This window comes from Gobio gobio (genome assembly GCF_949357685.1).
Source record: "Gobio gobio genome assembly, chromosome: 16".
NCBI lineage: Eukaryota > Metazoa > Chordata > Actinopteri > Cypriniformes > Gobionidae > Gobio > Gobio gobio.
Window position 1 is genome coordinate 51,296,999 of NC_137109.1, and position 15,452 is coordinate 51,312,450.

Below are 15,452 nucleotides of genomic sequence, written 5' to 3' on the forward strand. Positions count from 1 at the left end.
TGTAAAAGAATTACTATTACAAAATAATAATTACTGCTCTTATATAATATGAACAAATATATATGTATAATTAATTATTTTTTTACTAATGATAATATGTTTATATTCTATTTTTATCAGTGTGTGATACTTTACTTCATGGGCGTCGGAAGCAAAAAAAATGGGTGGGTGGGTCCTCTCAGAAATGTTTTACTGGAGTAGATGCCATTTACATTAAGTACAAATATACCGCCTTGTTTCCTAAACATCTGGTTTGGCAAGACAAAATCACGGAAATCAATAGTGCAGTGGTAAGACACATGGCATCAAGTTTTGACGCAAATTGAACCTCGGTTCGAATCCACCTTTTGCAGAACTCACTCTACTCCCTTTTCCCATCACATATCAGATCGGAAAGGCATTTATTTTCTAAAAAAAATGAAGAAAATATTAGAAAAGTGGAAATAAAGCGTCTAACGTGTTTAATAACAAGTGTTTATCGGTTAGGGGTAGGTAAACAGACATGCTGAATATAATATAATATAATATAATATAATATAATATAATATAATATATAATATATTAGGGCTGTCAAAAGATTAATCGCGATTAATCGCATCCAAAATAAAAGTTTGTGTTTACATAATATATGTGTGTGTACTCTGTTAATTATTATTTATATATAAATACACACACATTCATGTATATATTTAAGAAATATTTGCATGTATATACATTAATATAATCTATAATATGTATAAATATAAATGTTTTATATATAAAAATAATATTTTTTTCTTAAATATATTCATGCTTGTGTGTGTATTTATATATAAATAATAATTAACAGAGTACACACACATATATTATGTAAACACAAACTTTTATTTTGGATGCGATTAATCGCGATTAATCTTTTGACAGCCCTAATTATATATTATATAATATGAACAGTATATATATATATGTATTATAAATATATTTTTTACTAATGATATGTTTATATTCTATTTTTATCAGTGTGTGATACTTTACTTTATAAACTATAAATATAAAAGTACTTATATACAAAACAAACACATTTTGAACTATGAGTGGAAAACACGTACATCAAACAATATAAATACATAAATAAACAAGCAGATGACACAAACACCAGCATTGCTTTGAATGTCTTCTATTTAAATAGATTGTATGTAAAGTCTGTGTTTGTATGTGATGATCGACGGAACGAGTGTGTTTGCAGCGGAGGATAAAGCCCCTCAGAGATGGAGGTCGTATTTGGCTCAGATGAGTGTGAACACCATGAAGACCCTGAACATCTGCATCGGACGTCCTGTCCTGATCTCCAGCAGCACGGGACAGCAGGAGGTGTGTGTGTGTGTGTGAGTGTGTGTGTGTGTGAGAGAGAGAGAGTGTGTGAGTGAGTGAGTGAGTGAGTGAGTGAGAGTGTGTGTGTGTGTGTGTGTGTGTGTGTGTGTGTGTGATGGGTAGGTTTAGGGGCAGTGTAACGGGATAGAAAATACGGTTTGTACGGTATAAAAACCATTACGCCTATGGAATGTCCTCACATTTCACAAAAACAAACATGTGTGTGTGTGTGTGTGTGTGTGAGAGAGTGTGTGTGTGTGTGAGAGTGTGTGTGAGTGTGTGTGAGTGTGTGTGTGTGTGTGTGTGAGAGAGAGTGAGAGAGAGTGTGTGTGTGTGTGTGTGAGTGAGTGAGTGTGTGTGTGTGTGTGAACAGTCTGAACAGTCTACAGTTCCCAGCTCTGTGTCAGATAGTGCCGGGGAATCAGTGTGTTGAAGCGGTGTGTGTGTGTGTGTGTGTGTGTGTGTGCGCAGGTGTGTGTGGCGTGGCCGGCGTCTCAGTTTCCGGGCAGACGTGTTGGCCTTCAGTCCAGCGTCCAGTCCAGTCTGAGAGTGACCCCTGGAGCTCATGTGACCCTGCAGCCAATCACAGGAGCCGTGATACAGGCCGAACACGTCCAGCTGAGCCTCAGGTACCAGCCGACACACACACACACACACACACACACACACACACACACACACACACACACACACCTCAACACACACACACACACACACACACACACACACACACACACACACACACACACACACACACACACACACACACACACACACACACACACACACACACACACACACACACACACACACACACACACCTCAACACACACACACACACACACACACACACACACACACACACACACACACACACACACACACACACACACACACACACACACACACACACACCTCAACACACACACACACACACACACACACACCTCAACACACACACACACACACACACACACACACACACCTCAACACACACACACACACACACACACACACACACACACACACACACACACACACCTCAACACACACACACACACACACACACACACACACACACACACACACCTCAACACACACACACACACACACACACACACACACACACACACCTCACACACACACACACACACACACACACACACACACACACACACACACACACCTCAAAACACACACACACCTCTACACACACACACACACACACACACACACACACCTCAACACACACACACACACACACACACACACACACACACACACACACACACCTCAACACACACACACACACACACACACACACACACACACACACACACACACACACACACACACACACACACACACACACACACCTCAACACACACACACACACACACACACACACACACACACCTCAACACACACACACACACACACACACACACACACACCTCAACACACACACACACACACACACACACACACACACACACCTCAACACACACACACCTCAACACACACACACACACACACCTCAACACACACACACACACACACACACACACACACACACCTCAAAACACACACACACCTCTACACACACACACACACACACACACACACACCTCAACACACACACACACACACACACACACACACACCTCAACACACACACACACACACACACACACACACACACACACACACACACACACACACACACCTCAACACACACACACACACACACACACACACACACACACACACACACACCTCAACACACACACCTCAACACACACACACACACACACACACACCTCAAAACACACACACACACCTCTACACACACACACACACACACACACACACCTCAACACACACACACACACACACACACACACACCTCAACACACACACACACACACACACACACACACACACACACACACACACACACCTCAACACACACACACACACACACACACACACACACACCTCAACACACACACACACACACACACACACACACACACACACACACCTCAACACACACACACCTCAACACACACACACACACACACACACACACACACACACACCTCAACACACACACACACACACACACACACACACCTCAAAACACACCACACACCTCTACACACACACACACACACACACACACACACACACACACACACACCTCAACACACACACACACACACACACACACACACACACACACACACCTCAACACACACACACACACACACACACACACACACACACACACACACACACACACACACACACACACACACACACACACACACTCAACACACACACACACACACACACACACACACACACACCTCAACACACACACACACACACACACCTCAACACACACACACACACACACACACACACACACACACACACACACACACACCTCAACACACACACCTCAACACACACACACACACACACACACACACCTCAAAACACACACACACACACACACACACCTCAAAACACACACACACACACCTCTACACACACACACACACACACACACACACACCTCAACACACACACACACACACACACACACACACCTCAACACACACACACACACACACACACACCTCAACACACACACACACACCTCAACACACACACACACACACACACACACACACCTCAACACACACACACACACACACACACACACACACACACACACACACACACACACCTCAACACACACACACACCTCAACACACACACACACACACACACACCTCAACACACACACACACACACACACACACACACCTCAAAACACACACACACCTCTACACACACACACACACACACACACACACACACACACCTCAACACACACCTCAACACACACACACACACACACACCTCAACACACACACACACACACACACACACACACACACACACACACACACACACCTCAACACACACACACACACACACACACACACACACACACCTCAAAACACACACACACACACACACCTCAACACACACACACACACACACACACACACACACACACACACACCTCAAAACACACACACACACACACACCTCTACACACACACACACACACACACACACACACACACACAGCTCAAAACACACACACACACACCTCTACACACACACACACACACACACACACACACACCTCAACACACACACACACACACACACACACACACACACACACACACACCTCAACACACACACACACACACACACACACACACACACACACACACACACACACACACACACACACACACACACACACCTCAACACACACACACACACACACACACACACACACCTCAAAACACACACACACACCTCAACACACACACACACACACACACACACACACACCTCAAAACACACACACACACACACACACACACACACACACACACACACACACACACACACACACACACACACACCTCAAAACACACACACACACCTCTACACACACACACACACACACACACACACACACACACACACACACACACACCTCAAAACACACACACACACCTCTACACACACACACACACACACACACACACACACACACACACACACACACACCTCAACACACACACACACACACACACACACACACACACACACACACACCTCAACACACACACACACACACACACACACACACACACCTCAACACACACACACACACACACACACACCTCAACACACACACACACACACACACACACACACCTCAACACACACACACACACACACACACACACACACACACACACACACACACACACACACCTCAACACACACACACACACACCTCAACACACACACACACACACCTCAACACACACACACAACCCTCAACACACACACACACACACACACACCTCAACACACACACACACACACACACACCTCAACACACACACACACACACACACACCTCAACACACACCTCAGCACACACACACACACACACACACACACACACACACACACACACACACACACACACACACACACACACACAGCAGGTTTTCCTCAGGGCTGTGTGTTTGTTAGTGAGTGTCTCCATCTGCTGGTTCACTGCAGAAACACACGCTTCACCTGCATAAACCTTCGCCCAGACCAGCGGTTTTATCGTCTCATGTTTCACATAAAAAGTATTGCGGCTATAATTGAATATATATTTTTACGTATAAACATATTTGTGATTTGTAATCAGCATTATTCTTTATAAATAATATATATATAAATATCTATAAATAACAACAAATATAATACACATTTAAATCAAATGTTTTATAAATATTTTTAAATGTATAATTTTTTTATAATTTTTATAAATTTATATTATACATATACAATAAATATTACTTTATAAAAATATATATTTTAAATATTTTTATTTTATAAATAAATTTGTGATTTGTAATCAGCATTATTCCGCAAAATATATATATTTTTAAATGTATAAATAAAAATAAATGTAATGTATATAAATATAAATGTTTTATAAATATTTATGATTTTTATAAATTTTTATAATGTTTATAATGTATATATTCTAATTTTTAAAAATATTTTTATGATATTAATATTTATAATTGTTTATAAATTTTTATAAACATATTTGTGATCAGCATTATTCCTCAAAAAAAAGTTTATTTATAAACACAAATAAAAACAAATATAATAAATATAATATACCTTTATATGAATATAAATGTTTTATAATAAAATAAATATTACTTTATAAAAATATATATTTAAAATATTTTTATTTTAAAATGTATAATTTTTTATAAATACATTTGTGATTTGTTATCAGCATTATTCCGCAGAATATTTGTATTTTTAAAATCAATAAATAAAAATAAATATAATATAAATGTAATGTATATAAATATAAATGTTTTATAAATATTTATAATTTTTATCATGTTTATAATATATATGTATATATTATAATTAAAAAATATATATTTTTATAATATTAATATTTATAATTGTTTATACATTTTTATAAACATATTTGTAATTTGTGATCAGCATTATTCCTTAAAAATGAATTTTATTTATAAACATAAGTAAAAACAAATATAATAAATATAATATACCTTTATATGAATATAAATATTTTATAAGTATTTATAAATGTATAATTTTTTTATATATTTTATAATATTTATATTATATATATAAAATTACTTGATAAAAATATCTATATTTTAAATATTTTTATTTTAATATTTATATTTTTTTATAAACATATTTGTGATTTTGTAATCAGCATTATTCCTCGGAATATGTGTATTTTTACAATATGTAAATAAAAACAAATATAATATAAATGTATATAAATATAAATGTTTTATAAATGTATAATTTTAATAAATTTTTATAATGTATAAATATATATATTTAAAATATTTATAATTTTTAAAACATTTTTATAAACATATTTGTGATTTGTGATCAGCATTATTCCTTAAAAAATACTTTTATTTATAAACATAAATAAAAACATATAATAAATATAATATACCTTTATATGAACATAAATGTTTTATAATATTTATATTATACACATAAAATTACATAAAATATCTATATTTTAAATATTTTTATTCTAATATTTATATTTTTTATAAACATATTTGTGATTTGTAATCAGCATTATTCCCCAAAATATGTGTATTTTTTAAATATATAAATAAAAACAAATATAATATAAATGTATATAATTATAAATGTTTTATAAATGTATCATTTTAATACATTTTTATAATGTTTATAATATTAAAATAAATTATATATATATATATATATATATATATATATATATATATATGTATATGTATTATAAAAATATAAAAATATATTTTATATTTTATAATGTATATATTTTTATACATTTTTATAAATATATTTGTGATTTTGTAATAAGCATTATTCCTCAAAATATGTGTATTTTTAAAATATATAAATAAAAACAAATATAATATAAATGTATATAAATATAAATGTTTTATAAATGTATAATTTTAAATTTTTTTTATAATGTTTATAATATATATATATATATATATATATATATAAATAAAAATGTTTTGTAATATTTATATTATACACATAAATTACATAAAATATCTATATTTTAAATATTTTTATTTTAATATTTATATTTTTTTATAAACATATTTGTGATTTTTAAATATATAAATAAAAACAAATATAATATAAATGTATAATTTTAATACATTTTTATAATGTTCATCATATGTGTGTATTATACAAAATATTAATATATTTTTTATATTTTATAATGTATATATTTTTATACATTTTTATAAATATATTTGTGATTTTGTAATCAGCATTATTCCTCAAAATATGTAAATAAAAACAAATATAATATAAATGTGTAATTTTAATACATTTTTATAATGTTTATCATATGTGTGTATTATACAAAATATTAATATATTTTGTATATTGTATAATGTATATATTTTTACACATTTTTATAAATATATTTGTGATTTTGTAATAAGCATTATTCCACCAAAACGTGCTCTTATAGTTTGTGTGTGTCTTAAATCGTTGCAGTCCTGAAGACAAAGTGCTGAACACAGAGGAATTCAGGAATTATCTTCTCCGGCTGTTGGGTAAGAAGCGCTCCTCAAAGCCCCTGTGCATGCTGGGATTGTTTCCTCCTCCTCTCTAGCGTTATTCTGTGTTTCAGAGAGCCGGCTCCTGCTCCCGGGCGGCAGTGTGTCCGTGTCTTATTTTGGGCGTAAGTGTGTGATCGGTGTGGATTCGGTGCGGGGTGTGGATGGAGAAACTCAGACTCCAGTGTCAGATCTCCATCTGTCTTCACAGCTAGAACGGCTCTCCATCCAGCACAGTACGCCAAACAGATCACTTGACCCTTCACCTCTGACCCCTCAGACTCCTTCAACACCCTTAGACACATCATTCTCCATCAGTCCTCTGAGTCTGTCTCCCTCTGCTGGACGCTCCTCCACGGACACCTTCTACACCATCTGCAGCTCCACCACGCTGAGCATCTCTGACCCCGCCCAGCAGGACGAGGGCGACGAGAGGTCAAAGGTCACGTACAGTATGATCGGCGGGCTCAGCGGTCAGCTGCAGGTCATCAGGGAGACCATCGAACTGCCGCTCAAACACCCCGATCTCTTCAAAAACTATGGTGAGTGAGGTCAGAGGTCAGATCCCAACACCTGACCTTTGGCACATGCCACATTTAAAAACATAATTAAGTTCATTTTAACGCTGTTACATTTAAAAACATAATTGAGTTCATTTTAACGCTGTTACATTTAAAAACATAATTAAGTTCATTTTAACGCTGTTACATTTAAAAACATAATTAAGTTCATTTTAACGCTGTTACATTTAAAAACATAATTAAGTTAATTTTAACGCTGTTACATTTAAAAACTTAATTAAGTTAATTTTAACGCTGTTACATTTAAAAACATAATTAAGTTCATTGTATCGCCGTTACATTTAAAAACATAATTAAGTTCATTTTAACGCTGTTACATTTAAAAACTTAATTAAGTTAATTTTAACGCTGTTACATTTAAAAACATAATTAAGTTCATTGTAACGCCGTTACATTTAAAAACAAAATAAGTTCATTGTAACGCTGTTACATTTAAAAACATAATTAAGTTCATTTTAACGCTGTTACATTTAAAAACATAATTAAGTTCATTGTAACGCCGTTACATTTAAAAACAAAATAAGTTCATTGTAACGCTGTTACATTTAAAAACATAATTGAGTTCATTTTAACGCTGTTACATTTAAAAACATAGTTAAGTTCATTTTAACGCTGTTACATTTAAAAACATAATTAAGTTCATTTTAACGCTGTTACATTTAAAAACATAATTAAGTTCATTTTAACGCTGTTACATTTAAAAACATAATTAAGTTCATTTTAACGCTGTTACATTTAAAAACTTAATTAAGTTAATTTTAACGCTGTTACATTTAAAAACATAATTAAGTTCATTGTAACGCCGTTACATTTAAAAACATAATTAAGTTCATTTTAACGCTGTTACATTTAAAAACTTAATTAAGTTAATTTTAACGCTGTTACATTTAAAAACATAATTAAGTTCATTGTAACGCCGTTACATTTAAAAACAAAATAAGTTCATTGTAACGCTGTTACATTTAAAAACATAATTAAGTTCATTTTAACGCTGTTACATTTAAAAACATAATTAAGTTCATTGTAACGCCGTTACATTTAAAAACAAAATAAGTTCATTGTAACACTGTTACATTTAAAAACATAATTAAGTTCATTTTAACGCTGTTACATTTAAAAACATAATTAAGTTCATTGTAACGCCGTTACATTTAAAAACAAAATTAAGTTCATTGTAACGCTGTTACATTTAAAAACATAATTAAGTTCATTTTAACGCTGTTACATTTAAAAACATAATTAAGGTCATTTTAACGCTGTTACATTTAAAAACATAATTGAGTTCAGTTTAACGCTGTTACATTTAAAAACATAATTAAGTTCATTTTAACGCTGTTACATTTAAAAACATAATTAAGTTAATTTTAACGCTGTTACATTTAAAAACATAATTAAGTTCATTTTAACTCTGTTACATTTAAAAACATAATTGAGTTCATTTTAACGCTGTTACCATTTAAAAACATAATTGAGTTCATTTTAACGCTGTTACATTTAAAACATAATTGAGTTTATTTTAACGCTGTTACATTTAAAAACATAGTTAAGTTCATTTTAACGCTGTTACGTTTAAAAACATGATCCGAACACCTGACCTTTGGCACATGCACGTTGACACTTGCATCAGACTCTTGTCTAAATATAATCTCTATACGTAAAGTAAAGCTATTAACAAACTTTGAGTCCTACTCAATCAGAATTTTAACACCAAATAGATTAAAAATGCAAAACTGTGTTTCCATCACGACAGGAATCCCGCCCCCTCGAGGTGTGCTGCTGTTCGGGCCGCCCGGCACAGGGAAGACCCTGATTGGACGAGCAGTAGCCAATGAAGTGGGAGCTCACATGAGTGTGATCAACGGCCCCGAGATCATGAGCAAGTGTGTGAGAGACGACTAATGCCACATTCTCACAAAACAGGACATGCGTTACATTTAAAAAACATAGTTAAGTTCATTTTAACGCTGTTACATTTAAAAACATAGTTAAGTTCATTTTAACGCCGTTACATCTAAAAACATAGTTAAGTTCATTTTAACGCTGTTACATTTAAAAACATAATTAAGTTCATTTTAACGCTGTTACATTTAAAAACATAGTTAAGTTCATTTTAGCGCTGTTACATTTAAAAACATAATTAAGTTCATTTTAACGCTGTTACATTTAAAAACGTAGTTAAGTTCATTTTAACGCTGTTAAATTTAAAAACATAATTGAGTTCATTTTAACGCTGTTACATTTAAAAACATAGTTAAGTTAATTTTAACGCTGTTACATTTAAAAACTTAGTTAAGTTAATTTTAACGCCGTTACATTTAAAAACATGATTAAGTTTATTTTAACGCTGTTAATATTAAAAATATGATTAAGTTCATTTTAACTCTGTTACATTTAAAAACATGATTAAGTTTATTTTAAGTCTGTTGCATTTAAAAACATAATTGAGTTCATTTTAACGCTGTTACATTTAAAAACACAATTAAGTTCATTTTAACGCTTACATTTAAAAACATAATTGAGTTCATTTTAACGCCGTTACATTTAAAATCATAATTGAGTTCATTTTAACGCCGTTACATTTAAAAACATAGTTAAGTTCATTTTAATGCTGTTACATTTAAAACCATAATTAAGATAATTTGAACGCTGTTACATTTAAAAACATAGTTAAGTTCATTTTAATGCTGTTACATTTAAAACCATAATTAAGTTAATTTTAACGCTGTTACATTTAAAAACATGATTAAGTTCATTTTAACGCTGTTACATTTAAAAACATAGTTAAGTTCATTTTAACGCTGTTACATTTAAAAATATAATTAAGTTAATTTGAACGCTGTTACAATTAAAAACATAATTGAGTTCATTGTAATGCTGTTACATTTAAAAACATAATTAAGTTCATTGTAACGCCGTTACATTTAAAAACATAATTAAGTTCATTTTAACGCTGTTACATTTAAAAACATAATTAAGTTCATTGTAACGCTGTAACATTTAAAAACATAATTGAGTTCATTTTAACGCTGTTACATTTAAAAACATAATTAAGTTCATTTTAAAGCTGTTAAATTTAAAAAACATAATTGAGTTCATTTTAACGCTGTTACATTAAAAACACAATTAAGTTAATTTTAACGCTGTTACATTTAAAAACATAATTAAGTTCATTTTAACACTGTTACATTTAAAAACACAATTAAGTTAATTTTAACGCTGTTACATTTAAAAACACAATTAAGTTAATTTTAACGCTGTTACATTTCAAATCATAATTAAGTTAATTTTAACGCCATATTCTCTTGAGTAGTTGTGTTTGTCACAAGCGTGTAATGTGTTTGTTGAGGTAATCATGTCTTTAACTCTGCAGGTTTTATGGAGAGACTGAAGCCAGACTGAGGCAGATCTTCACTCAGGCCTTACAGAGGTACCCACACTCCATTAGTGTGTTTGACGTGTGTTATGAATGAACCCAAGTCACAGTGTGTGTGTGTGTGTGTGTGTGTGTGTGTGTGTTCACAGGCAGCCTGCCATCATCTTCATCGATGAGTTAGACGCTCTGTGTCCAAAAAGAGAAGGAGCACAGAATGAGGTGGAGAAGCGGGTCGTGGCCACACTCCTCACACTCATGGACGGAATCGGATCAGTGAGTAGAGTCCATCCGTCCAGTCGTTTGAGTTCAGCTCTTTCTTGTAACAGCGTTAAAATGAACTTAATTATGTTTTTAAATGTAACAGCGTTAAAATGAACTTAATTATGTTTTTAAATGTAACAGAATTAAAATGAACTTAATTATGATTTTAAATGTAACAGCGTTAAAATGAACTTAATTATGTTTTTAAATGTAACAGCGTTAAAATTAACTTAATAATGTTTTTAAATGTAACAGAATTAAAATGAACTTAATTATGATTTTAAATGTAACAGCGTTAAAATGAACTTAATTATGTTTTTAAATGTAACAGCTTTAAAATGAACTTAATTATGTTTTTAAATGTAACTGCGTTAAAATGAATTTAATTATGTCTTTAAATGTAACTGCGTTAAAATGAATTTAATTATGTTTTTAAATGTAACAACGTTAAAATTAACTTAATGTTTTTAAATGTAACAGTTTTTGCCCCTAACAGATTTATTATGACAATATTTCTTGTTTTCAAAGTTTTTAGTTTTGAAATATTAAAGTGGATGTTGAAATATTAATTTTAATTCATTTTGTGATTCCAGAATATCTGAGATTCTGACTCCTTATTTTCTTCAATAAAAAAGGAAACATGTATAATCATTAATATATTATTATTGTACTTATTCATATTTTCAATTTATTTAAGTTTTATACATTTTTGTAGTAATTTAGTTGTTATTGTCATTTTTATATATGGTTTTTATTCATGGTTTTAGTTTGTTATTTTAGTTCTTCTCTCTTTCTTTCTTTCTTTCTTTCTTTCTTTCTTTCTTTCTTTCTTTCTTTCTTTTTCAGCTCAATCAATATTGGTGTGACAAATTCATTTAAAATATGTTGATAATATGAGCTCATAAACTGAATGTGTAATAATAATAATTATTCAAATAACAATAATATTGTTTGAAATCATTTTAGATGAAGTACAACATATGTCCCGCCCCTCCAAACATTAGCATTATGATGTTTATTGAGATATTTAATGTTGTGTTTGTTGTCCTCAGGAGGGCCACAGCGGTCAGCTGCTGGTTCTGGGAGCCACTAACCGTCCTCATGCTCTGGATCCTGCCCTTCGGAGGCCCGGGCGCTTTGATAAGGAGCTGGAGATCGGCGTTCCTGATGCCAGCGGCCGGATGGATATCTTCCAGAAGCTGCTGCGCTCCATGCCATGTGACGCCAGCCCAGACGAGCTGCAGGAACTAGCTGACGCGGCGCATGGATACGTGGGCGCCGATCTCGCCGCCGTCTGCAAGGAAGCTGGTGAGTTTTCACACGCTGTATTTTGCGCCGCAGTTTATTGTTTAACCCTCTGGTGCTCTTGGTTTAGGGGTTGCATTGGTCGTCTTCCCGGACACCTAAAAATGTAACTTCCTCCACTCCAGTAAAACCAATGCAATTTATTTTTCTTCAATAATATTTTTTCTTTTTAATTTTGTATTTTGAGATGATTTGATGGTATTTTTTAATATTTATGCAATAATTATGGTCTATTTTTGCCATTGAAAATTATACCATTTTTTTTTTGTAATTTAATTAAAAAAAATTATTATTATTGCAGTATTTCAGGTTAAAATAGAGACTAGGCCTTCAAAATATATTTTTTTGAAGGCAGATTAGCTCCTCTTTTGGAATTATTTAAGAAATCCTGCAGCCATGTGTGTAACCACTAGAGGTCTCTATGGAGAGGCTTGAGAATTCACTAGTTCTCTTTTCAACACGTTTAATGATTTTTTTTTATGAATTTGAATATATATTTAAAAAATCTCAAAGACTATTTATTATAAAGTTTTAGATTTGTTTTGTTTTGTTAGAAATATAGATTTTTTTCTGTGAATTTGTGTTTTTGCAAATTTCCCTTTCATTTCCTATGGTGGTCATTTTTGACCGAAGAGCACAAGTGGGAGTATTCTTTTACGACCAATTAGCATGCTCGAATCATGCCCTCAATTTTGTATTGTGTATACAGTTCTAATGCTAGAAAAGTCACCAAGTTTCATATCATTCTGATGAAGCTGTGATTTTTAAAAAATCCAAATGTGGTTCGTAGGTTCAGTTTTTCATAGGTGTGTGTGTGTGTGTGTGTGTTTGTGTGTGTGTGTGTGTGTGTGAGTGGATGTGTCAATATCACACTCTTGATGTTTTAGAGTGTCACTGCTGTGTACTTTTTTCAGCATTGTGGCCGATTTGTAGATTGTACACACAAATATTTTCGTCAACTGTGTTACAACCCATCAACTGTGTTACCCGTCAACAGTGTTACAACCCGTCAACACAGTTGACAGAATTTGTGTTTTTGCAGATTTCTCATTCATTTCCTATGGTCGCTCATTTGTGACCGAAGACAATGAACGCTACTTTTTTTTTACGACCAATTAGCATGCTCGAATCATGACCTCAATTTTTTTGTGTGTTTACATACCTAATGCTAGAAAAGTCACCAAGTGTCATATCATTTTGATGAAGCTGCGATTTTTAACATTTCAAAACAGAACCTTTTCCGGTCAGAAATGAGGGAAGAGCAGCAGAGGGTTAAAATGGGACTATAGTAATGCTGGTTCTGTGCTGTGCTCAATCTGTGTGCTCAGAGTGAGTGGATTTACCCTGAAGCGCTGACGCAGAAATGCATGGATATGAGTATTAGTAGAGATATGAAATATAATCCAGCCATTTAGTTAATCTGTTTAATTCTGTTGTCATCAGTTGGCTTTAGTTGATACAGCTTCACTTAGAAACTTCCAGTTCTGCTTCATAATCTGATTCATCAGCATAATTAGGACATGTTAACATGTGTTTAGTGATATGGTTAAGGTGCTCATTTTTTCAGTAAAATATCCAGAATCCACTAGGCCAGTGTTATATATTTAGTTCAGTTGAGTACTTACAATATCCCAAATGTTGCCAACGATTTGTAAATCGTGAGATGCTATTTTCCCAGAGGAACCGGGACGTGTGAGGGCGTGGCCTGTCGATGACATCATATCCGCGTTCCCCCTTGGTTTGTGTTTTTATTCTGCAGAAACGCTTTCCTCTCACTGCAGTGTGAACAAGTGTCATAGCAGCCGGCGAGAGAACGCACAGAGTAAC

The 15,452-nt window shown here is 33.5% G+C and overlaps 1 protein-coding gene across 2 annotated transcripts in view; it reads left to right on the forward strand.

Moving 5' to 3' along the window:
* Nucleotides 1-15,452, forward strand: part of afg2a (AFG2 AAA ATPase homolog A) — a 142,866-nt gene that overhangs the window by 906 nt on the left and 126,508 nt on the right. For both annotated transcript variants that reach the window (XM_079839009.1, XM_079839010.1), the window contains exons 2-9: nt 1,226-1,350; nt 1,822-1,979; nt 8,044-8,102; nt 8,180-8,647; nt 10,437-10,566; nt 12,057-12,113; nt 12,209-12,332; nt 13,373-13,628. In XM_079839009.1, coding sequence (XP_079695135.1) covers nt 1,226-1,350; nt 1,822-1,979; nt 8,044-8,102; nt 8,180-8,647; nt 10,437-10,566; nt 12,057-12,113; nt 12,209-12,332; nt 13,373-13,628 — 1,377 coding nt within the window. The remainder of the gene's footprint in view (nt 1-1,225; nt 1,351-1,821; nt 1,980-8,043; nt 8,103-8,179; nt 8,648-10,436; nt 10,567-12,056; nt 12,114-12,208; nt 12,333-13,372; nt 13,629-15,452) is intronic.